We start from the raw sequence: 26,280 nt of genomic DNA, 5'->3' as shown, positions 1-26,280 counted from the left end.
GCAAGCGCCGCCGAGGCCTGGGGCCCCAGAGCCCGCTGTGGCTGGCGGCGGCGGCCCGGAGCGCAGGGCGCGAGCCCGCGGCCTGAACACTCCCTGCAGCCCCACTGGGTCTTTGAGGGCCTCGACGGGCCCAGCGGCCAACTTTTCCAGCGCCTCCCTCCCCTCCCCCGAAACTCCTGCAACAAAGAAAAGTAGTCCGTGAAGGAGCGGCGACGCGGGTCGTCGCCCCTCCTCGCCCAGGAAGGCCGGTAAGCGCGGCGCGGTCTGAGACACGGTCGGGTGGGGGCGGCGGGCCGGCCGGGCGGCCGTGGCCGCGGGAAGGGGAGGGCGCGGAAGGACGCGGAGCGAGGCGCTGTCCAGGGCTGATTTGCAGATACTGTGGCTCGGGCGGCGGCGAGCGCCGCGTCGGGCGGGGGCGGGCGGCCGGGCGGGATCGGGTTACATCGTCGCCGCCGGGGGGCTGGGCCGGGGGCGTCGGTGGGGAGCGGCGCGGCGCCGGGACCCCCTCCCCAGTGGAGGCCGGGCCGCCGCGTCCGCGCGGGCGCAGGCGGCGGGGATGTCTTGTCCCGCGGCCAGGAGCGGAGCTGCTTGGGGCCCTAGTCCTGAAACTTCCTCTCGTGCTCCTCCTGCTCCGGGTCCCGCCGCAGCCCCTCGCCTGCCGGCGGCCCTCGCGTCCTCCTCCCTCCGCGGCCTCTCCCTTTGGCCGGAAGGCGCCGTTGAGTGCGGCCGGGCGGGTTGAGTCAGCCCGGGACCCGGGCGGTTCCGCCAATGGGGCTGGACAGCGATTTCTGCGCTCGGGCCGCCGGGTCGCCGAGGCCCTGCGTGCGGGGTCGTCTGGCCGCCGCAGTCGGCGGGTCCGGGGCGCGCGTCCCGCGGGGCGCCGTGGGGGAGTGAGCCTGAGACTTCCGGGGCGCAGGGGGCCCCCTCTGGCGCTCGGGGCCCGGCGCCTCGGGAGGGCGCCCGCGGAGGCTCCCGGCCCCCTGCGGAGGGCGAGCCCTGGGCGGGCGAGGAGCCGGACGACGACGACGCGGCAACTTCGCTCACTCTTCCCGGGCTGGGGCGCGCGGGCCGGGAGGGGGCAGCCTGGACTGGGAAGACTCGGTCTGGCCCAGCGGCGCCCCGAGTTTGCCCGCCTGGCGTCTTCCGTGGTGGGGAGCCCAGCAGACGCTTCAGGACGACTTGGTGCGTCGGTGGTGCAGCGAGCGGGCCGAGGCGAGGGCGCCGGAGTTTGCGAAGAGCTGCTTTGTGTTTGGTACGTATTTTGAGAAAATGGCCGAATGCCTATTTCAGTTAGGAATGCCGCGGCCGAGGCGGCGCTGAAGGCAGCACGTAGGATCCGAGCGGCACGTTGGGCTTTCGGGCTGTGCGCGGACGGCCTTCCTGGGTAATGTGGGGACGGTAGTTAGGGTTGGGGGAGAATTAGGAATTCCGAGTCGCCTGGGCTGTTTCGTTAAGGCCTCGGACAGCCTTGCTTTGTGTGATGGCATTTGATTCCGACTTTTCGTTGGTACCTATGACTCAACGAGTTTGTATTTATGCACTTGGGTGAAACTGATTACTGTTTGTATTTTGGGTGTAAAAGTTTTTTAGCCCTTGCCACTTTGCTTTTTCTAATTCGCAAAAGAACGTCTAATTTGAGAATTAACACTTTTTAGGCTGGAAAGTAATGAGGTTAAGACACTTTATTAAAAAAGCCCAACGTTTTTTCAAAGTGATTTCGTTATGGCTCCTCTAGGCAGTTGAGTCAGATCAAACACGAGGCAAAAAAGTTGCTGATTTGAAGATGAGTTATTCAGTTATGGGTGTTTGAAAGCTCTTGTGTTTTCATTTGTGTATATTTTGAATACACTAAACTTCCCTTTTCACAGGAAAAAAGATCTTTAATTTTTGTTTACTTTTAAACAGATCATCAAGAAAAGAAACTTAAGTAGTACTTTAGTGGTATTATGTACTTTTTCAAAGTACATTGGACTCTTGAACAACAGGAATTTGAACTGCGTGGGTTCACTTATATGTGGATTTTTTTTCGAGAAATATATTCGAAAATTTCTCGTAGATCTGCAACATTTTGCAGAAGTCTACAGATGACACACATAACCTAGAAATATGGAAAAGTTAGAGAAAGGTACATCATGAACGCATAAAGTATACATAGATAATAGTGTATTTTATCATTTACTACCATAAAACGTATACAAATCTAATAAAAGTTATCAAAAATTACAGACCACCATGGCACCATTCCTGTCCAGAGAGATGTAAACAAATGTAAAGATCAGTCATTCACCCATAACTGCATATTAACTGTGGTCCATACTGTAGGTCTGTAATCATTTCATAGCTACCTCTTGTTGCTATTTTGGTGAGCCTCAGTTGTTGGAGGTATCCACTTAAAACGTCTTGTAAGTCTAATCATATCCGGGTGAGCAGTTCTCTCCAGTAAGTTGTGCTTGCAGAAAAAAAGCCACCTCTCCCATTTCCTGAGTGTGTTTCATTGTGTTTAGTGGGATACCAGAAACCTTGAATGACTGCACAGGACCCATATAAAGTGCCACTGGTGATGCTGGAAATCCTCCCAGGCAGTAAAGTCATGACGTTAGAAGAAAGAGTTAAATTGCTTGATATTGACCATATCAAGTTCTGCAGTTTCCATTACCCACCACTTTAAGATCAGTGAATCTAGTGTAAGGGTTATTGCAAAAAAAAGAAAAGGAAATTTGGACACTATCTCTGCATTTTTTCCAGCAGACACGAAAGCCTTACACTTTTTGTAAAATGCCTTTTGTCTGATATTAAAAATACCTTTTTGGGAATTCCCTGGTTGTCCAGTGGTTGGGACACCATGCTTTCACGCTTGAGGGTTCAGGTTTAATCCCTGGTTGGGGAACTAAGATACAACAAGCCACCAAGCCACGTGATGTAACCTTAAAAAAAAAGAGAAAATGAAGTGAAGTCATTGTATGACAATTTAAAGCAAAAGGAAAATGAAGTTTCTAAATCTGGAGAATTTAATGCTGGCAGAGAATGGTTTGGTAATTTTAGAAAGAGTTTTGGCTGAAAAAAATATCAAGATAGCAGAACCAGCTTTGAGTTCCCAGATGCTATTAACAAAATTATTGAAGAGAAAGGCTGTCTGCCTAAACAGGTTTTTAATACAGAGTAATATGCCTTAGTCTGGAAAAAGTTTCCAAAAAAGTCATTCATTACTAAAGAAGAGAAGTGAGCATTAATTTGGATTTGAGGCTGGTTGAAGACTAACTTGTTTTGTGCAAATTGAGTTTTTGATCAGGACTGTTCTTACCTATAAAGCTGCCAAGCCCACTTTTTTTTTTTAATGGAATTGTTTTTCTTTCATTCTTTGTCTTCCTTTCTTTTTTTTGGCTTGCACGATCTCAGTTCCCCCACCAGGGACTGAACCTGGGCCACTGCAGTGAAAGCCCAGAACCCTAACCATTAGGCCACCAGGGAACTTCATAAGCCCACTATCCTTAAAGATAAACACCAGTTACTATTCTTTTGGTTGTATAACAAGAAGGCCAGGGCAATGAGAATACTTATCTAAATTGGTTCCGTTGATGCTTTATCCCTGATTATGAAGTACTTTGCAGTAAGGGGACTGCATTTTAAGGTTCTTTGGTATTGGACAGTGACCCTGGCCACCTTAACCCCATGAGTTCAACATTGAAGGTGTCAAAGTGGTATTCATACGTGTGTGCTAAGTTGCTTCAGTTGTATCCCACTCTTTGCAACCCTATGGACTGCAGTCGGTCAGGCTCTTCTGTCCATGGGATTCTCCAAGTAAAATACTGGACTGGGTTGCCATTTCCTCCTCCAGGGGATCTTTCCGACCCAGGGATTGAACCCAGGTCTCTTACATCCACATTGGCAGGCAAGTTCTTTACCACTAGCACCACCTGGGAAGCCTGTCAAAGTGGTTCCCAAACACAGTGTCTTTGAATAAAGTATATTAAGGTATCATAAGGACCTTGAAGTCTCATTACACATGGTACTCTGTAGAAAGGATTGTCAGTGCTGTGGAAGACACCCCCGATAGAACATCATGAAAGTCTAGAAGGATCATACTGTTGAAGATGTTATCATTGTGATAGAAAAAACTATGAAGGCCATCAAGCCTAATACAAGTTTCTGCTAGAAGAGACTGTGTCGTGCATGAACTCACAGGATTTACGGCAGCCAATCAAGGAAGTCATGAAAGAGATAGTGGCTATTGGAAAAAGGTTGGGGGTGGGGTGGATGAAAGGCTTCAAGATACATATTTTGGGAATATTCAAGAGTTAATAGATAGCATAACAGAGAAATTAATGGAAGTTAATTTGGAGATGAGTCCTTTTGAACCAGTGCAAGACCATAAGGAAAAAGACATGGAAGATAGCAGTGCCAGAAAACAAATTGCCATTAGACAGTCTGGCAGCAAGGTTCCTTTTATTGAAGACTACTTTTGACTTCTTTTACAACTTGGCCCTTTGTATGACACTTGTAGACACTAAAACTAAAGCCCGTGGTTGAAGGATTAGTACCAAATAGAGACATTATTAGAGAAGTAGAAAAGGAAAATTTGGACAGAAATTAAGATACATTTCTCTCAAGTTACGCCTCTTCCCACTTCCTCCACCTCTTCTCTCTCTGCACCACCTTCTGCCTTCCCTTCCACTTCTCTGCCCCTTCTCACTGCCGCTCCTGACTCAGACAGAGCAACCCTTCCTCCCCCGCCCCCCATCCTCAACAGAAGACCAGAGGATGAAGACCTTGATGATGATCCACTTCTCTGCTTAATGAATGTTAAACAGTCATGCTGTTCAGTTAATAAACTTCTCTGTCGTTTATGCATATGAGTGTCTTGTGAAAATCTAGTAATTGTACACCAAGAGCTGGAAGACATTGTGTCATCACCATTGTTACCTAAGTATTCATTGTGTGCAAGACTTGAGAAAGGTTTAAAGTGATATTTAATATGAAATTTATAATGTATTAGTTTTTCTCCTGTTGTATAATTTTCTTTTAAATAATTACATTACCTGGAACTTCCTTGGTGGTCCAGTTGTTAAGAATCAATTGCCATAGCAGGGGATATACGTTCAGTCCCTGGTCTGGGAGGATCCTGCCCACACGCTGAGCAGCAATTTAGCCTCTGGGCTGCAACTACTAAAGCCTGGGCTCTAGAGCCCCAGCACTGCAACAAGAGAAGTCATTGCAACTACAGAGCAGCCTCTGCTCATCAAAACTAGAGAAAGCCAACACGCTGCAACGAAGACTCAGTACAGCCAAAGATAAATTTTCAGTCCAGTTCAGTCGCTCAGTTGTGTCCAACTCTTTGTGACCCCATGGACTGTAGCATGCCAGGCTTCCCTGTCCATCACCAACTCCCATAGTTTACTCAAACCCGTGTCCATAGAATCCGTGATGCCATCCAACCGTGTCATCCTCTGTCGTCCCCTTCTACTGCTTTCAATCTTTCCCAACATCAGGGTCTTTTCCAATGAGTCAGTTCTTCACATCAGGTGGCCAAAGGTTGGAGTTTCAGCTTCAGTCTTTCCAATGAATACTCAGGACTGATTTCCTTTAGGATTGACTGGTTAGATCTCCTTGCAGTCCAGGGGACTCACAAGAGTCTTCTCCAACACCACTGTTCAAAAGCATCAATTCTTCAGTGCTTAGCTTTCTTTATAATAAGTCCAACTCTCACATTCATACATGACTACTGGAAAAACCATAGTGTTGACTAGAGGGACCTTTGTTGGCAAAGTAATGTTTCTGCTTTTTAATATGCTGTCTAGGTTGGTCATAGTTTTTCTTCCAAGGAGTAAGCGTCTTTTAATTTCATGGCTGCAATCACCATCTGCAGTGATTTTGGAGCCCAAAAAAATAAAGTCTGCCAGTGTTTCCACTGTTTCCCCATCTATTTGCCATGAAGTGATGGGACCAGATGCCATGATTTTAGTTTTCTGAATGTTGAGCTTTAAGCCAACTTTTTCACTCTCCTCTTTCACTTTCATCAAGAGGCTCTTTAGTTCTTCTTCACTTTCTGCCATAAGGGTGGTGTCATCTGCATATCTGAGGTTATTGATATTTCTTTTGGCGATCTTGAGTCCAGCTTGTGCTTCATCCAGCCTGGCATTTCTCATGATGTACTCTGCATATAAGTTAAATAAGCAGGGTGACATTATACAGCCTTGATGTGCTCCTTTTCCTATTTGGAACCAGTCTCTTGTTCCATGTCCAGTTGTAACTGTTGTTTCCTGACCTGCATACAGATTTTTCAGGAGGCAGGTAATGTGGTCTGGTATTCCCATCTCTTTAAGAATTTTCCACAATTTGTTGTGATTCACACAGTCAAAGGCTGTGGCATAGTCAATAAAGCAGAAGTAGATGTTTTTCTGGAACTTTCTTGCTTTTTCCATGATCCAGCGGCTGTTGGCAATTTGATCTCTGGTTCCTCAGCCTTTTCTAAATCCAGCTTGAACATCTGGAAGTTTGCGGTTCATGGACTGTTGAAGCCTGGCTTCTAGAATTTTGAGCATTACTTTGCTAGTGTATGAGAGGAGTGCAAGTGTGCGGTAGTTTGAGCATTCTTTGGCATTGCCTTTCTTTGGGATTGAAATGGAAACTGACCTTTTCCAGTCCTGTGGCCACTGCTGAGTTTTCCAAATTTGCTGGCATATTGAGTGCAGCACTTTCACAGCATCATCTTTCAGGATTTGAAATAGCTCAACTGGAATTCCATCACCTCCACTAGCTTTGTTGGCAGTGATGCTTCTTAAGGCCTCCTTGACTTTGCACTCCAGGATTCACTCTAGGTGAGTGATCACATCATCGTTATTATCTGGGTCATGAAGATCTTTTTTGTATAGTTCTTCTGTGTATTCTTGCCACCTCTTCTTAATATCTTCTGCTTCTGTTAGGTCCACACCATTTCTATCCTTTATTGTGCCTATCTTTGCTTGAAATGTTCCCTTGGTATATAATTTTCTTGAAGAGATCTCTAGAGCCTCCCATTCTATTGTTTTCCTTTATTTCTTTGCATTGATCACCAAAGAAGGCTTTTTTATCTCTCCTTGCTATTCTTTGGAATACTGCATTCAAATGGATATGTTTCTTTTTCCCCTTTACCTTTGGCATCTTTTCTTTCCTCAACTATTTGTAAGGCCTCCTCAGAGGCCTTTTTGCATTTCCTTTTCTTGGCGATGCTTCCGGTACAATGCTGGAACCTCTGTCCATAGTTCTTCAGGCACTCTGTGTGTTTCAGATCTAATCTTTTGAATCTATTTCTCACTTCCACTGTATAATCATAAGGGATTTGATTTAGGTCATACCTGAATGATCTAATGGTTTTCCCTACTTTCTTCAATTTAAGTCTGAATTTGGGAATAAGGAGTTCATGATCTAAGCCACAGTCAGCTCTCGGTCTTGTTTTTGCCGACTGTATAGAACTTCTCCATCTTTGGCTGCAAAGAGTATAATCAGTCTGATTTCGGTGTTGGCCATGTGGTGATGTCCATGTGTAGAGTCTTGTGTTGTTGGAAGAGGGTGTTTGCTATGACCAGTGCGTCTCTTGGCAAAACTCTGTTAGTCTTTGACCTGCTTCGTTCTGTATTCCAAGGCCAAATTTGCCTGTTACTCCAGGTATCTCTTGACTTCTAACTTTTGTATTCCAGTCCCCTATAATGAAAAGGACATCTTTTTTGGGTGTTAGTTCTAGAAGGTCTTGTAGGTCTTTGTAGAAAAATAAATTGAAAAAAAAAAATTATATTACCATATGCTGTTTGAGAAACAGCATATCAGCCCATCATACATATATGCAGTTAAAAAAAAAACTATTTCTAATACTATGTTATGAAAATGCCTTACACTATATGCCATAAAAATTTTATGACTCATTTATTTGCATATAGGCTTGGCTACTGGGAAGCTGTCCTATCGATTGCAATAGATTTCAGTAAAGCAGTCATATCGTTGCTTCAACCTTATCAGTGCTTTGTTATAACTGTAAATGAGTATGAATTTCTTTTTCACAATATCTTTTCTCTTTTGTTGACTAGTGTTAGTAATGCGTATAATATCTGCAGTATTTTGTATCACAGTATTGGTAAATGTATGACAGGTGTAATTCATCTGGTACACAGGGGTTGTAAACTTACTGTATTTATAAACACAGTACTGGAAATGTAATCCTTATGATTTTCTTGACAACTTTTTCATGTATCTATTATATAAATGCATGTAACATGCCAAATATATGTTTACTGACTTACCCTTAAGGCTTCTGGTCAACAGTAGGCTATTGGTACTCTTAGTTTTTGTGGAGCCAAAAAGATGCGATTTTTAACCACACTGGGGGTTGGTGCCTCTAACCCGTTTGTACAAAGGTCAATTTAATTTTAGTTAGCACTAAAAAAAAAAAAAATTAGCACTAAAAATGAAGGCTACTTACATTTTTCCAACAGAAAAGGTAAAAGTCCTTGAGGGAAGGCACGCTGTTGGTAGACTTAGTTGATAGATGAGTTGTGTCAAACACTTGATAGAATTTCTTATGGGGGTTACAGAAAATTTTTTGATGACTGCAGTAAAGAGAGTTTGGACTTAGAAAATGATTTTAAAGGCTGACTTTGAGTAGTTAATGAAGCTGATTGAGTTTAAAGATTACATGGGGAAATGTATTTTTTTAAGTTACAAAGAACTACAGTGATGTTTTGTTGTAGACCGGTGAACGTTGTGCTTAAACTGGTGCTTCCGTGTGTTTTGTTTTGTTTGGATGCAGAGCACAGACATGGCCACCCAGGTGATGGGGCAGTCTTCCGGAGGAGGAGGGCTGTTCACCGGCAGTGGCCCCATGGGCATGGCCTTGCCAAATGACATGTACGACTTGCCCGATCTCTCTCGAGCTGAACTGGCTGCGCCTCAGCTCATCATGTTGGCAAACGTGGCCTTAACTGGGGAAGTAAATGGCGGCTGCTGTGATTATGTGGTTGGCGAAGAAAGACAGATGGCAGAATTGATGCCTGTTGGGGATAGCAACTTCTCAGATAGTGACGGAGAAGGACTTGAGGAGTCTCCTGAGGTGAAAGGCGAACCCAGTGGGCTGGAGAAGATGGACCTGGAAAGTTTGGAACTCAGCGTTGTCCAGCCACGGCCTGTGTTCGAGGCGTCAGCTGCCTCAGAAACGTACAGCTCCAACAAAGACCTTCCTCAGGAGACGCCCGCAGCAGAGGACAAGTGCAAGACCTTGAAGACCAAACCCTTCCGCTGTAAACCGTGCCAGTACGAGGCCGAATCTGAAGAGCAGTTTGTGCATCACATCCGAGTTCATAGCGCCAAGAAATTTTTTGTGGAAGAAAGTGCAGAGAAGCAAGCAAAAGCCAGGGAATCCGGCTCTTCTCCTGGGGAAGAGGGCGATTTCTCCAAGGGCCCCATCCGCTGTGACCGCTGTGGCTACAACACCAATCGCTATGATCACTACACTGCTCACCTGAAACATCACACCCGAGCCGGGGACAATGAGCGCGTCTACAAGTGCATCATATGCACGTACACCACAGTGAGCGAGTATCACTGGAGGAAGCACCTGAGAAACCACTTTCCAAGGAAGGTTTACACATGTGGGAAATGCAACTATTTTTCAGACAGAAAAAACAATTATGTTCAGCATGTTCGAACTCACACAGGTAAGAGGACCTTTCTCATTTATGAAGTGTACTGTACCCCCCAAAATGGAACAGTCTTAAAAATGTGAAAAATTTCAAACATCTCAAAGTAAAGAGAATTAAAGATGTGTAAATCTCATCTCAGAAGTAAATTATATCTCAAAAGTAAAGAGTAAAGATGGGTACCCACAGGTACCCATCACCTATCCCCAACAGTTATTAGTTATTAACATTTTATCACATTTGACAATTCATGTTTTAAAATAACAGCTTTATGAGATGTACTCCACTTCCACGCAGTTCATCCATTTAATGTTAGAATGCATTGGCTTTAGTATGTTTGCAGAATTGTGCAGCCAGTACCACAGTCAATTTTAGGACATCTTCACCCCAAAAGGAAACACCTCTCAGTGGTTGCTCCTCATTTTCCCCAATACCCCTTATTTATTCATTTTTAAATTGACTTTCAAATCTTTGTACTTAAGGGGTCTTATTTTTTGAAAGCAATGTTTATAATATTGATAGTTGCATTACAGTTTCCTGGTGAGAATTGGTACCTTTGAGGACCGATTACTGGTCTGAAGAAGATGGATAGAGTAACCTAGTACTCTGCTCCTCCCATTAGCAGTGAGAAGGGCTATGGCATGCTGTTTGCATCAGATCCCATTTGCAGTAGTTGTCACCCTGCAGCACTGAACCCTGTGGGGAGTCCTCGTGAGGAGAGGAATTGATGTTGAAGTGGTAGACATAAACAAGGAGACTTGCAGATGAAATTCCCTTACAAGAAAGACATGTGTAGCAAGATTTCTAAACTCCAACAGATGGCTTCTGTGTAATTTATTTATTTATTTTTAAAGGCAAAATAATAATTTTAATGGCTTCTGTGTAATTTAAAGCTTAAAATCTAGTTATATAAAAGAATTTGAAATCTCTTTGGAATTTGTTATAATCTGTGATTGTCTCTAGGCTTTGCAACCATTTTATCTCAAAAGTAAAAAAGTTTCAAAATTACATGGCATAGGAAATGAGAGTTACCGGACAGAATCCTACACCATTAATCACTTAAAGAGTTTGAATTAAACAAACTGTTAGACTAAAGTTAGACTAAACTAACCTCACCTGCAGTATCATAAAACAAACCCCAGATACCATATACACTTCAGCCATAAGTACTTCATGTTCCTTTAACAGTCTTGTGAAAACTTTGGGGCCTGATTTATCATAGAATTGGCCATAATCTGTAGAGCTTTTAGGTAATAAGTGTGATATACAGCGTAGTACATGACTTTTTCGTGTACACATTTATGAATTTTTAAAAATTGAGGTATTATTGACTGTGATGAATTTTTACAAATATATATACTTAATAACCACCATGCAAGTCACCATAAAAAATAATACCAGTGTCTTTCTTTATCTTACTAAATTTTTTTGTGGTGTCAGTTATATTTTTGATACTTTCAAAATTGTTGAGTCATTGAACAATTTAAAAGATTTTCCCCAAAATCTAAAAATGTTTGAACAATAAATTTAAATTAGTTGATTTAAGAGATTTTCAGAGTTAAGGAGAATGGAGAGAACTGGAAAAATTTCAGTTTGGTACGTATTTCCAATTTCTTATGTATACTTTAAAAAAAAATAAAACATAGGATCTCTACTTTTTGCCATTTCTTCTTTTTTTCTTATGGTGGTTTATTTTCATTTAATTACAATCTAGGCAACTAATTTTAATGGCTGTTTTTATATATTTCATCATTAATATTTTTTCTATATTAACTTAAAGTTGATATTTCCACAATTAAGGTTATGACTTACACAGCTAACTCTGGTTGTACATATCTCATTTCACATTTAGTGTTAAACTTATTTGATCTTAATACTTTTTTTTTTTTTTTTGGGCCTTAATACTTTTTAAAAGCTCCCTTACTGTTGTATTACCTTATTTATGGTTTTTTTAAAAAAAATTTTCTAGGCAATTTGGTGGTACACAAATAGAAGGTTATTATTTTAATTATTTAAAATCTGAGAGTATCAGTGGTATTAAATGCATGGTTCTAAAAATTGTATTTATGGAAAAATTAATTCATCTAGCGCAGAAGAGCAGAGATAAATGATCATCAGCAGGAATCCATCATTTCTTATCTCTCACTTAGGGAGCCAGCTTTTCAGGTTCACTTACCAAGTCTGGTATGTTTCTTTATTGAGTGCTCAGGGTTAGGTCTTTCTTCTACTCTCTGCTAATCGTCAGAAAAATACGCTAAGAAAAACAGTTAAGTGTCTATTGAAAGCCTAAAGTATTGTACCCAGGGTCACATACAGCTAAGATTCAAAGTTCTGTATCTTTTTTTATAGGTAGTATCATGGTAGGGGGCTGAGGATTTTCATTTGAGTCTTCAGTAGAAAGATTTTTCATTTTGTGGTTTTGCTATCTAACCAGTTCACAAATTCTATTTTGAAAGATGACATTTTTGCTTATATGTGCGAGTGAAAAATTACTAGTGCTTTTAGAGTATTTATGCCTATTTTGGTGAGTTGCACAGATAGATGCAATCTATTTTGTTATGAAGAATTTAAAAGTAAAGTATCTGTAGTTGATCCTTCATGTTAATCTTTAGGGTATTAAATTTTTCTTAGCTTTTTTTGGTAACAGTTTGACTGATACACAGTTGATATACCATACAATTCACTGTGAATTGAACTGTTCTGAACACTTCATATCAATGGAATCAGATAATATGTGGCCCTCAGTGGCTACCTTCTTTCACTTATGTTTTCAAGTTCATCCACATCAAAAGTACAGTACTTGTTTTCCTTTTGTTGCCAAATACTACTCTCAAATGGGTAAGCAACATTTTGTTTTTCTATTAGTTAAAGGATTTTTGGATTATTTCCACTTTTTGGCTATTGTGAGTAATGCTGCTATTGCCATTCTTATGCAAGGTTTTGTGTAGACATATGTTTTTATTTTTCTTAGGTAAATATACACCTAGGAGTGGAATTGCTTAGCCATATGGTAATTATGTTTAATCATTTGAGGGACTGACAAGGTGTTTTCCAAAGTGGCTGCACTATTTTACAGTCCCACCAGCACTGTATTAGGGTTCTAAATTGTCCACAACCTAACAAATAAATGTTAACATCTGTTATTTTGATTATAGCCATCCTGGTGGGTGTGAAATCATCTCACTGTGGTTTTGATTTACATTTCTGTTGTGGCTAATGATACTGTGCATCTTTTCATGTGCTTGTTGTCAATTATGTATCTTTTTACAGAAATACATTTCAACATTTTTTAAGTTACCAGAATTCTTCCAGGCTAAAGTAGGCGTCCTGTTGCCATGAACTATTTATGTCTAATCTATAGGTACCAGCTAATAATAGCTGGATAGCTACTAGGAACACATTTCACAGTTATCACCACATTCTTTCTTTCTTTTTTTCACTTTGTCTTTTCCTTTCCTTGTTCCATGGGTTTTTTGTTTGTGTTTTGTTTTTGGCCAAGCCACATGACATGTGGGATCTTTAGTTCTCCTACCAGGGATTGAACCTGTGCGCCCTGCAGTGGAAGTATGGAGTCTTAACCAGTTGACTGCCAGGAAAGTCCCTCCTTGTCCCTTGTTATTAGATACGTCTGTTGCTGTAATGCATGATATAGACAGAATAATAACATATTTATTGAGGGCTCTATTTGTCAGGCACAGGGCTGAAGGCTATCCATGTATTATCTTAATTTAAATTCTCACAATTCTAGAAAGTTGAGGTGCTGTTACTTTTATAGATGAGGAAGCTTGCCTGAGGTCCTGATTGTTATCTTGTGGCCAAAAAATAGACAAATGTCACAGTGTTTTTTTAGTATATTTTGTGGTCTACAACCCATGTCCAAAAAACACAATTTCTGCCTTTGAGACTTATATTCTTTAGTTCTCTTATCTCCAGTTGCTGTCAGTCCCTGTGGCTTTATGAGTATAACTGGGACTTCCCTGGTGGGCATGAGTTCGATCCTTGGTCTGGGAACTAAGGTCTCACATGCTGAGTGAGCAGCCAAAAAAACCCCCCAAAACTCAGTATTAAATAATGTATGTATTGTTAGTGAGAATTGTTATTGCCTTATTTTATCATTTGAACATTAATCACTGTATTTTTGTAGGTGAACGTCCATATAAATGTGAACTTTGTCCTTACTCAAGTTCTCAGAAGACCCATTTAACCAGGCATATGCGTACTCATTCAGGTTGGTAAGAAATGGGAACTTTTCTATCATTTTTAGTAAACTACCATTATAAAGAATGGAACTGGGTCATTACTTATGATTTATTTTTGATGTAATTTGGATATTTATATATTTTTTGCATATAATTTCAGTATGTGGTTGCTGGGTTCCAGGGATTCCTTGTTAGTTGCTTAGTTCCTGACATTTGGTTTTGTTCTCTTGAGAATTGTTAAGGCTTCTGAAGATTGATTTACAAAAGCCAAACTTTAAAGAGTGATGGATAATCCATGTTCCTAATTTATTCACTTACAATAAATAAAATATAGGACTATAACCCCTGGGAGAATTGTCCGCTCTAGAACTGAAATGATCATGATCACCATCCAGAATTGGCCCCCATTATGAATGTATGAAGATTGCGAAGTTAAAAAGTCAGTATTTGTGTAGGTGGTCTTGAGTGGATAATTTATTTCATCTTTGCCACACTGACGCTTGGGAGGTCCTGATATGATCCACAACTCTTCCTCTTCTAATTCTCAGTAGTTATGTTACCATTTCATCTTGAATGAAATATTTAGAACTGGAGGGAATGCGTCCAATTTGCATGTCCCTTTGTAATATTTTCGTAGGTATCATACTGGATAGTTCTTCCATCCTGCTAGCACAGGAATTAATTTTGAATATTTTCCAATTATGAGCACAGTGAATGTTTGTTAAAGGGAATTAACATCTTACTGAATTCTGTTACGGACTACTTATTTTTAAGATGGAAAAGTAATTTTTTCAGCAAAAACTATTTTCCCTCCATTGAGTACTTGGTGATTATTATGGAGGCACTGTGTTTTTTTTTTTTTTTTTTTTTTTTCCCTCTTGGCCAAGTGGCTTTCAGGATCTTAGTTCTCCAACCAGGGATCAAACCTGTGCCCACTGCAGTGGAAGCATGTAGTCCTAACCACTGGGCCACCAGTGAATTCCCTGAAAGGCATCATGTTTAATAGCTGGGTCATTTGAAACATATTATGGTTTGAGAGTCTTTTTGTGGATTTTAGAATAATTTTTTTGAAGATTTATTGATGCATTTTATTTATTTACGTTTTTTGGCTGTGGTGGGTCTTTGCTGCTGCACATGTGCTTTCTCTAGTTGCAGCGAGCAGGGGCTACTTTTTGTTGCGGCACGTGAGCTGAGTAGCTCTGTGGCATGTGGGATCCTCCCAGACTGGGTATCAAACTGGTGTCCCTTGTGTGTTGCAAGACAGATTCTTAACCCCTGGACCATCAGGGAAGCCCTAGAATAACTTTTTAAACATATTTTATTAAGGTTTAATTTACCTACATGAAAATGCACATGTATTAGGCATATAGGTCAGTGATTTTATGTATGCTTTCTCTTGTTTGACTGCCATTTTGGTGTAGATATGAAATATTTCTACTACCCTTAGAAAAGTTCCCTCCTTATTCTTCCTAGTCAGTACTCCCACATTCTTCCGTCAAGTGATACTCCGATTTCTGTTAAAGATTTAACATCCTTCTGTAAAATGTTTTCGAGAGTAATTCCATGCTGCGTTATCAGAATGTTGTGTTTATTGCTGAGTAGTACACCCCAGTTCCTTCGTTATTCTATCTGGGCTCTACTTAATAAGAATGTGTATAAGCTTATAAAACTCCCTTTTTGAATTTGCCTTACATTTATAAATTAGTTTGGGAAGAATAAAACAGACACCTGGCACATTTACAAAGATAAAAAACAGGTAAAAAGTTTTACTAGAACTGGAAAAGGAAATTAAATTGAAACTGTTGGTACAGGGCAAAAGAATCTTCATTCAGCTAGGTATTAATAAACTAATCAACTTGATGAATTGGTCTTCCAGTGTAACAGATTTAATGGCAATAAAGCAAAAATAGGGTGGGGTGAATGAAGCAAGTAAATGACGCCATTGGAGTTTTATTTAAACAGAGTACTAGGAACTCCATTCCTTGATCATTTCACAGGTGAATGCTTGCATCTTGCTTGATGCTGGCTATGAAAATGCTCTCATTCATTAGGGCTTATAAAGTGGTGACATTTTCTTTATACTTCTTTTAAGAGCACAAATATTTCCCTAACGAGATTGACTCCATTCATCAGCTCTTTGTTTACTCAAAGGTAAGGTTTATATAGTAAGGCAGGATAAGCACCTGAAATCTTCCTTTGTGTTTACCTATTCTATAGTATACCAGTTCATTCCAGAAGTCATAAATTACAGGTAATATGTATTGACTGGCCATCTGTTCTACACTATAGCTTACAGCACGTAAGAATAGTTTACAGATGAGGAAATTGAGCCTTAGAGAGTTTTCAGTACCTTGCTCAAGACCTCACAGTAAGTTGCAGAGCCCATACTTGATCCCTGCTGGTATTCTTACTGTGGAACAAGTTCTTAACCGTTATGTCACATATCTTGTTTCCCCCATTCTGTCTCTATATATATTAAGTAGATGTTTGTCTCCATTGAAGTCATTCAGTGGGAAGGACAAGATAGCACCAAGTGGAGAGTAATTTAGCATATTGTTAGAAACCTCTCTTCGTGAATCTGTTAGTGGACTAATGTGGAAAAGAGCTTATAGTTTGACACACTTGGATAAGTTTTTGTTTTTGTGGTCAACTATGCTGTAATCAGATATCTGCTAATCATGTAAAGCTTACTATCTGTGGTTTTACTTAATGTCTGAGTAGTTTTGCTTTACGAAAAAATTTAATAAGATTTTATGTGAATTTGAGAATGTTGAGAGATGAATTTTCATAAATGTCAATTTCCATTTTTCTGCTATGCATTCCATTGGACCAGTGGGGTATGGATACCGTTTGGTAATATTTGCTAGAGTGTGATCTAGATGGGTATGTATTCAGGTAGAATGAGTTAAATCTCATGCCTTTAATTTGGGGGTGGGAGGGCTTCTGGTCTTGTATGTGCCTGTGATTATAACTTGTGCTTATTTTATATGCCATATCTATTTGTATGCCCCTGGTTTCTTTGCTCATTCATTAGAAGAAAGTGGGAGAAAATCTAGAAAGGATTTTTGACTTGTTATACTTTGCTGTAGAATAGCAGCTTTGGCAGTGGAAAAATTTGCTGAGTGAAATCTGATTCAACTCTGCTACGATGGATGAAGGGTCAAAACATTGTTTTAAAGCTTTCACATAAAGGTTTGGGAGTATGGCCTAGAGTATGAAGTATTTTTTTTGAAGTCTCAAGGTTTATCTTAAATGTATGGGAATTTTATGTTCTGCTCCTTTATAATTTGTTTTAACTACATAAAAACGTTATAATTATGTTACCTTTTTGAGTGCCTTTGCCCAAGAATTAGCGTCAAGAGCCTAAGTCACTTTTTCAGTAATTGTATATTTCTTGATGAATCTGTGTTCTTTAAGAGTGTTTGAGAGCACTAACTTGATGAACTTTTTAGAAGATGATTAAGATAATTATTCCTTTGTTTAGAATGAGAATCAGAAGTCAAGGGATAGAGGAAAGATATACAAATAAATACAAAAGATATACAAATAAATATGGTAAATATAAGTTGCATGATAAAGTCTTCATGAAATAGTTTTGGTGGTTTTGTTTTATTTTTATATATATATATATATATATATATATATCTCCACTTCTTGATGAGCATATTTGAATAAATCTTGAATTCATTTCTTAACGTGTGCCTTCTGTAACATGTCTTGTCTGCCTTCAGGTGAGAAGCCATTTAAGTGTGACCAGTGCAGCTATGTGGCCTCTAATCAGCATGAAGTAACCCGCCACGCAAGACAGGTTCACAACGGGCCCAAACCTCTAAACTGCCCGCACTGTGACTATAAAACAGCAGACAGAAGTAACTTCAAAAAGCACGTGGAGCTGCATGTGAATCCACGGCAGTTCAACTGCCCTGTGTGTGACTATGCAGCTTCCAAGAAGTGTAATCTGCAGTATCATTTCAAATCTAAGCATCCTACGTGTCCTAATAAAACCATGGATGTCTCAAAGGTGAAACTAAAGAAAACCAAGAAGCGAGAGGCTGACTTGCCTGATAACAAAATCACCAGTGAGAAACCAGAAACAGAGCAGGCAAAAGTAAAGGGGGATGTGACTGGGAAGAAAAATGAGAGGTCTGTAAAAGGGGAGAAGAAAGAGAACGTTTCAAAAGAGAAACGGCCTTGTAGTAATGCCTCAAGCCAGGTGACCACCAGAACTCGCAAATCGGCCATGGAAGCGAAAGAAGTGGATGTGTCCCCAGGAAACAATTCAGAAAAGAGCTGCAGAAGCAAGAAAAGCAAAAGGAAGGTGGAAGCTGAAGCCCATTCCTTACAAGAGCCTGTTAATGATGAGGAACCTGTGACAAAAAAGAAAAAGAAGGCAGAAAGCAAATCCAAAAATAGTCAGGCAGTGCCAAAGGGTGACAGCAAAGTAGAGGAGAATAAAAAGCAAAACATTTGCATGAAAAACAAGAGGAAAACCGTGAGAAGTAAACCATGTAAGAAGAGCAGCCAGCCTGCTCAGAGGAGGCCCACTCAGATGGAGTCTGCTCAGGTGGGGTGTGTTCAGACGGAGCCGCCCCCCCCTCCTCCCCCTTCCCCTCCCCCTCCTGTGGGGGGCGTTGAGGTCGAGGTTGTCCAGAAGGGGCCTGTTCAGATGGAGCCGCCTCCTCCCCTGGAGCCGCCTCCTCCCCTGGAGCCTGTTCAGGCCACCCCTGTTCAGATGGAGCCGCCGCCTCCCCTGGAGCCTGTTCAGGCCACCCCTGTTCAGATGGAGCCCCCTCCTCCCCTTCCTCCTCCTCCCCTTCCCCGTCCTCCCCCAGAGCCTGCTCAGGTGGGGTCTCTTCAGACAGAGCCTCCTCCTCCCCCTTCCCCTCCTCCTCCTGTGGGGGACGCTGAGATGGAGGTGGTTCAGACGGGGCCTGTTCAGACAGAGCCGCCGCCTCCCACGGAGCCGATCCCCAGAAGGTCTCCTCGCAGAGATCATGGAAAGGAGAAGTCCAGCATGCTGAGTGAAAGGGCGCGGAAGGAGCAGGTCCTCATTGAGGTCGGCTTAGTGCCTGTTAAAGACGCGCAGCGTCTGAAGGAAAGTGCCTGTGCCCAGGATCTCTCCCCACCGTCACCAGCCCTGCCAAAGGAAAACTCAAGCGGGGAGGAATCGCAAGGCCAGCATTTGTTCCCTGCAGGCGAAGGGAAGAAAGAAGCCCCTCCTCAAAAAGCGGGAGCAGAAGAGGCAGATGAGAGTCGAGCTGGTCTTGCTGCTGTTATCAAGGCATCTGCCAACACTTCATCCTCTGAACAAAACTTGAATATGCCAGAGGGGGAAACTTCAGAGGATAAACATCAGGCCGAAGCTGTGCTCTGTGAAATGGAGGTGGACACTGACGAGAGGAAAGCAGCGAATTTCCCCAGCAGAGCCGCGACAGTTGAAGAACCAGTTTCACCACCACTTCCTGCTCTGCCGCTGGAAAAACATGAAGCGGTGTCCACGGCGGCTGTGGCGTCCCCACCTCTCACCGTGGCAGTGGGTGAGTCTCAGGAAATGGATGAAGACGAAGGCATCCACAGTCACGATGGAAGCGACCTGAGTGACAACACGTCAGAGGACAGTGACGATTCTGGATTGAACGGGGCTCGGCCAGTCCCACAGGAGGCCAGTGGGAAAGATGGAAAGGAGGCCTTGGCTGCCAGAGTGGCCGAGGGAGGTTTCGTTTGTATCTTCTGTGATCGTTCTTTTCGAAAGGAAAAAGATTACAGCAAACACCTCAATCGCCATCTGGTCAATGTATATTTCCTTGAAAAAGCAGCTCAAGGGCAGGAGTAATGACACTCTGGTCAAGGTTTCAGTTCTTAGTGGATAAGGTCTCTGACATTTTATATTCATTTGCAGTAGTAGACAGCCTTTTTTTAAAATTAATTACTGTCCAATCTTGATTTTTAAGTGGCACTCTTTTTTTCTTAGGACTCCGTGTACCTACTCATGTACACATTTTAGTAAATCCAAGGGAGTTTCTGTCGCAGACATCTAAATCTCTAAGCTTTTTTTTTTTTTTAATCTGTTTTCATTTAATTTAACTAAGGAGGCCAAGGTGGTATTAGAGCATTCTGTCAATTTGTTCAGCTATAACTTACCAGTTTTTTCCTCATGTCTGTCTTCCTATTTCATTTTAGTTTATTCTTTGTTTATAGCCCTATAAAAATTGGCTTACTTAAATAGCAAATTACTTGAAGAATTTGCCTGCTTTATATAAAGTTAGCACTTTAAATTGTTCTAGCGATAAGAAGAGAGACATTGAATTTGAAGAGAAATTCTCCCAACAATGGATGTTCTATCAATCCAGGTATTTACGTTCCTGAATTTTGATCAGTATGTATGTTTATTTGTGTATGTGTTAATTGTCATAAAAACAATGATTTTGGTGGGTTTTTTTTTTTTTTTTTGGTGCTTTAATGCCTTAAGATGTTGCACATTGTTTTTTTTTTTAACCTATGCAGTTAAATTTTTTCTAGAAATAGCATTTGCGTTGTAATACTTTATATATGCATGTTTATTTTGATCTCTCTGGAGGGATGCTTTTTAGTATTGTTTGCAAAAGGGGCAGTTTTCTTTTTCCTTGCCGCAGTTGTCTTTTCTGAAGAATAGTAGTCTGTGAAAATTTGTGAGCAAATGAAAGATGCAGGTTTAGTCCATTGATTTTGATTTTAACATCTATGCCAGAATCTGTATTTCATTTATTTATTTTAAATTGATGTAGTGAGCTCACACCTTTCAGTTTGAACTTTGCAGTAAATACACCACTAGATCTATGTTGAATGGATTTTTATATCAAATACCAACCATAAGTAAATTTTTTGGCTCATCTTAGTACATCTACTTCCTCAATGTGTGGTATTAAGTTGTATCTTATAGGAAACCTCTTTTCCTGGATGGTTGGTGTTTGTTTATATGTCTGCTCCGCTGAATTAAGAGCTGTAATTTTTATTTGGAAACTGCAAATCTGGAACTAGGAGGCATAATGACTCCTTCCAGTTACACACAGTATCAGTTGTGAGACTCCAAAGCCATAGCAGTTACACAGAAAACCCAGGATGAGGAAGGTAGTGTGAGTGCTGGTAGACCAGCTGCTCCTCCTGTGAGCATGGTGAGGAGGGCTGGCGAAACGGAAGTTCAGTCCAGATTCAAAATCACACTTTCTCAGGGATCTCCACCAACTAGTGGGTGTCCTGGCTGTTACCGGGACAGTCTTTTGCTACAGGTGAGGCCTCAAATGAATAACTATTTTGGTGTTCCTACGGGACCACTTTGTATGGAAAAGAGTATGTGCTCCAAGCTTGGTAGGTTCTTTGGCCAGTCACCAAAGAATATGAAAGAATCTAACATAGGTTTTTGTTTTTCCTTGTAAAATAAAGTATGATTCCGGTAAGGAACCTTGATTCTTATCCTCCCAGGTTCTATTCTGAAGTAATCACTTTATATATTGTTTGTTTTCTTTTATCTGATTGATCTCTGAGGCAGGTTTCAGGGTTTGGCAATGCAACATGAAAAATTAGGAAGAAGTATTAAACTGTGTGTGGAAAACTAGTTATTCTGAGAGTGGACGTTTAAGGTAAAGGACATTTGAACTTGGAATTGACTGGGAGGCCAAAGATTTAAAGAAGCAGAAAATTTTCTCAAGACATGAGTAAGTTGTGTATTATTGATGTGTGTTTTCTGTACATAATAGGGATTTGTAAATGATGTTGAATTCTAGGTGAATTCTCGGCTCCGACAATCATTGTCAAACAGATCAAGCTGCAGATATTTATGTTTTAAAACTTAAATTATAAAGCTAGTTAAACCTTTCCAACAACTAGATTTAATGTTCATTAGTACATTTTATATTAAAACGTTACCTTTTTCAGTACATAACAAAAATATTCATATTAAGTACAAATTGGAGATTAGGAATCAGTTTGGATTCTTTTGATACCTCAAAAGAAAAAAAAATGACTTCTGGGGAATTGGACTTATTTTCTTATCTAGATTTTAAGACTAGAATGCCAAAACGAAAAATATGAAAGAAATTAAAACCCCTCATTAAAGTGATTTGTGAAAACATTGTTACTGGAAATTGAATGGGCTTGAGGCCTTTCCTCCAGAAAACAAGGACTTGTTTGTCAGGCCTATATTAGGTTCTGAACCTTAGTGCCATGTATTTGTTCTTATTAAAAATCGTTTGATTACAAAAATTGTTTCATTGAAAAATAGATTAGTAATATGAACTTCTGGTCTAGTTCTTCCATTTGAAAAATGTGCTATTTGCTTTGAATCTTTTTTTTCTCGCTTTCCCTTCCACTGGATAGGATTGAAGCTAGACTTTTCCCTTTTGATAAAGGAATAAAAAGTAAACATGTTGTAAACTGATGTTTAGTATTAAAGGTTGAAATACTTAGAATACCTTTATAAGCCTAATCCTAGGTAGCTTTGTAAAATATATCTCTTAACTGTCTTCTGAACCTATGTTCACGTTGCTTTTCAGGATATTTTAAGTTATTTTTTTTCCTCTTTTCAGAGCTGCTTCATTGAGGCTTTTTTTTTTTTTTTTTTTTTTAATTGATGTGTAATTCATAAAGAGCTATTCTTTTTTTTTTTGATTAGGCTTCTTTTAGCTATTGCCAGATGTTTTGCTCTAGTCTTCCAAGAAAGGCCATTTTATTTTTTAGAGTCACTTCTAAAGTCACGTGGTCTTTAACTTTGGGGACTCTTGCATCTGAGTGCTAATTCAGATTTAAGCCTAAGTAACCTCATTGCCTCTCACCCCAAGAATGTTGAAATGGGAGAAATACTTTGCTGTAGTTCTGGACTAAAAAGCTGGGGAAGAAACTTCGTTTTCTTTTTTGCACAAATCAGAAAAACAGCTACTGTGCAGAGTTGCCTTGTTGACTTCAGCTGATGAACTGGACTGCTAGTGTTAATTCAGAGTTAAGAAATTATCTGAATCTTTGAATAGATTTGGGATCTGCATGTAATATTAACTAGATCAGATAGCTTTTTTATACTTTCACATGTATACATAGGCTCTCCCTACCCTTGTCAACACCATTAGTTATTGAACTTTGTGAACTGGCATTGAAACATTACAACAATGTTTTGTTGTACCAGTGTATAAACTTTTACAGTGCAATACATGGTGTTTTTCAGAGACAAACCAAAGGTTTATTTCTCAAGGTTCCTGCTGTTTGCTTTAACAGCATTTGATGGAGAATCTTTTATATACATTTTTAATAGATGAAAAGCCAGATTGCAAATCCCTTTTATTGTTTTTTGAAGCAAACCATGTACCAGGTTTTTGGTCCCAATTGTGTAGGATAAGTTAAATTGCATTCTATTAACCCATATATAAGTGTATTTCTGTAAGCATAGTAATGTTGAAATAAAGTTTTAAAAAGCATTTTATGCCTTTGTTTATTTGTGGTACATCAAGTGTTAAGGAACCCAAATTTATTTGACTGGAACTAGAAGTATTTTAATAATTCTCAAAACATTTTCACTCTGATAACCTAGGGTAAATAGGAAGGTGGTGAGAATCTTTGTTTGGGGATAACCAGTCTGTGGGTAGAAGTCCAAAGCCTCTCTTCCTATAATCTGCTTTCTGGGAAGTGGATGTGTAGTAGGTAGGAGAGAAACAACCTGAAGACAATTTATAGGAAATTATATACTTCCCAATCACAGTTCCCTTAACAGTCGTAGTCTACATGTCTGTTCTCAGTAGCAAGCCTACTCAGTAAATATTCACTTATTGGAAAAAGGTGCATTGAATGGAAAATAAGAGGAGTTACACTGACTTCACTGAGTGCTGGGGCGCTGATGTGACTAGTTTTACTCTGATGGAAGCCTGAGAAGGAAATGAAGTCCTTGGGAAAGTGATAAGCCAAGTTATAAGGTTCTGCTTCCTTTGTTGCTGCTGCTAAGTCATGTCAGTCGTGTCTGACTCTGTGTGACCCCATAGAAGGCAGCCCACCAGGCTACCGTCCCTGGGATTCTCCAGGCAAGAACACTGGAGTGGGCTGCCATTTCCTTTTCCAGTGCATTAAAGTGAAAAGTGAAAGTTAAGTCGCTCAGTCATGTCCAACTCTTTGCGACCCCGTGGACTGTAGCCTACCAGGCTCTTCCGTCCATGGGATTTCTCAGGCAAGAGTACTGGAGTGGGTTGCCATTGCCTTCTCCAGCTTCCTTTGTTACTGGAAGTGATTGTGCTGTATGTTGAAAAACAGCGTTGAAGATTTAGGTATTTCTGTGGACTTGAGAGAAAAGGGAGAACAAATTGGAGAAACATCAGAACAACTGGATTGCATTTTGTCTTGATAGAGTAAGTGACCTAAAAGTTCATGAGTCAGGAAAGGATATTTAAATGTTATTGATGTGTGACTTGTTTGTTACCTTTAAGTGTGTTACCACAAGTGTGTTTTTCCAATCCCTTGCTATTCCTTTCTCAGAGGCTCACCCTGTTATGCTTTTTACAAGTGTCCGTTTTTCACTTAATCTTTGGCCATCCTTGTATTCTACCCAGGGGCAGTTAACGGTCCAGTAGTGGGCCCCCTCCAAGGGTACTCATCCTCAGCTCCATGAAGGTAGGTTGGTGAAGAGGCTAAGAACAATGTACTGATCTTTGGTAATCAGGGGAAGTTTCAGTGTAAACAAAATTGCTTATTTAAAGGATTATTATTGATGTTTGCTGTATCAAGTGCTCTGTGGCCCTTGCAGTTAGAGTTGGGTTCACTGTGGGCCTCTCTTTCTTACAACTATAATTTTGCAAATCATTTTTAACTTTGTTAAATCTGTTTCTTCATCCTGAAAATGAGGTCATATGGTACTAGTATTCATAGGGTGACTCTTGAGTGTTAACTGCTTTTGTTGGGTTTTTAAAATATTTTTTTGACTGTGCCACACCAAGCTTGGGGGAATCTTAGTTCCCCAGTCAGGGACTGAACCTGGGCCATAGCGCTGGAAGGGCTGAGTCCTAATCACTGGACCGCCAGAGAATTCCTGAGTGTTAAATTCCAGCTGAACTATTTCAAATCCTGAAAGATGAGGCTGTGAAAGTGCTGCACTCAGTATGCCCGAAAGTTTGGAAAACTCAGCAGTGGCCACAGGACTGGAAAAGGTCAGTTTTCATTCCAGTCCCAAAGAAGGGCACTGCCAGAGAATGTTCAAACTATCACACAATTGCACTCATTTCACAGGCAAGCAAAATAATGCTCAGAATTCTCCAAGCTAGGCTTCAACAGTATGTGAACCGAGAACTCCCAGATGTTTAAGCTGGATTTAGAAAAGTCAGAGGAACCAGAGATGAAATTGCCAACATCCATTGGATCATAGAAAAACATCTGCTTCATTGATTATGCTAAAGCCTTTGACTCTGGATCACCACAAACAGTGGAAAATTCTTTAAGAGACTACCTGTGTCCTGTGAAACCTGTATGTAGGTCAAGAAGCAACAGTTAGAACTGGACATGGAACAATAGATGGGTTCCAAATTGGGAAAGGAGTATGTGAAGGCTGTATATTGTCACCCTGCTTATTTAATTTAATATGCAAAGTGCTGGGCTGGGTGAAGCACAAGCTGGAATCAAGATTGCCAGGAGAGATACCAACAACCTCAGATATGCAGATGACACCACCCTAATGGCAGCAAGTGAGGAGGAACCAAAGAGCCTCTTGATGAAGGTGAAAGAGAGTGAAAAAGCTGGCTTAAAACTCAGCATTCAAAAAACTACCATGGCATCTGGTCCCATCACTTCATGGCAAATAGATGGGGAAACAATGGAAACATGACAGACTTTATTTTCCTGGGCTCCAAAATCACTGCAGATGGTGACAGCAGCCATGAAATTAAATGACGCTTGCTCCTTGGAAGAAAAGCTATGACAAACCTAGATAGCATATTAAAAAAGCAGAAACATTACTTTGCTGACAAAAGTCCATATAGTCAAAGCTATGGTTTTTCCAGTGGTCATGTATGGATGTGAGAGTTGGACCATAAAGAAGGCTGAGTGCTGAAGACTTGATGCTTTTGAACTGTGATGTTGAAGACTCTTGATAGTCCCTTGGACTGCAGGGAGATCAAACCAGTCAATTCTAAAGGAAATTAATCCCGAATATTCATTGGAAGAACTGATGGTGAAGCTGAAACTCCAGTACTTTGGCCACCTGATGTGAAGAACTGACTCATTAGAAAAGACCTTGATGCTTTGAAAGATTGAAGGCAGGAGGAGAAGGGGATGACAGAGGATGAGATGGTTGGATGGCATCACCGACTCAATGGACATGAGTTTGAGGAAGCTCCGGGAGTTGGTGATGGACAGGGAAGCCTGGCATGCTGCAATGGGGTTGCAGAGTTGAACATTACTGAGCGACTGGATAACAACAA

The 26,280-nt window shown here is 40.8% G+C and overlaps 1 protein-coding gene across 2 annotated transcripts; it reads left to right on the top strand.

Annotated features, from left to right (window-relative positions):
- On the top strand, nt 1-23,301 carry LOC133058855 (RE1-silencing transcription factor-like). Of its 2 annotated transcripts, none has more exons than XM_061145879.1 (4): nt 1-248; nt 8,777-9,680; nt 13,807-13,890; nt 17,593-23,301. In XM_061145879.1, the coding sequence occupies exons 2-4, from the start codon at nt 8,786-8,788 to the stop codon at nt 19,692-19,694; spliced, it is 3,081 nt and encodes a 1,026-aa protein (XP_061001862.1). In that variant the 5' UTR covers nt 1-248; nt 8,777-8,785; the 3' UTR covers nt 19,695-23,301. The 2 variants fall into 2 exon arrangements, with proteins under 2 accessions (XP_061001862.1, XP_061001861.1); XM_061145878.1 differs by lacking the exon at nt 1-248 and adding an exon at nt 1,004-1,252.
- The last annotated feature ends 2,979 nt before the right edge of the window (nt 23,302-26,280 follow it).

Source organism: Dama dama, chromosome 6 (genome assembly GCF_033118175.1).
Source record: "Dama dama isolate Ldn47 chromosome 6, ASM3311817v1, whole genome shotgun sequence".
Classification (NCBI taxonomy): domain Eukaryota; kingdom Metazoa; phylum Chordata; class Mammalia; order Artiodactyla; family Cervidae; genus Dama; species Dama dama.
The sequence above is the reverse complement of the archived record's forward strand: the minus strand, read 5'-3'. Positions and strand labels throughout refer to the sequence as shown.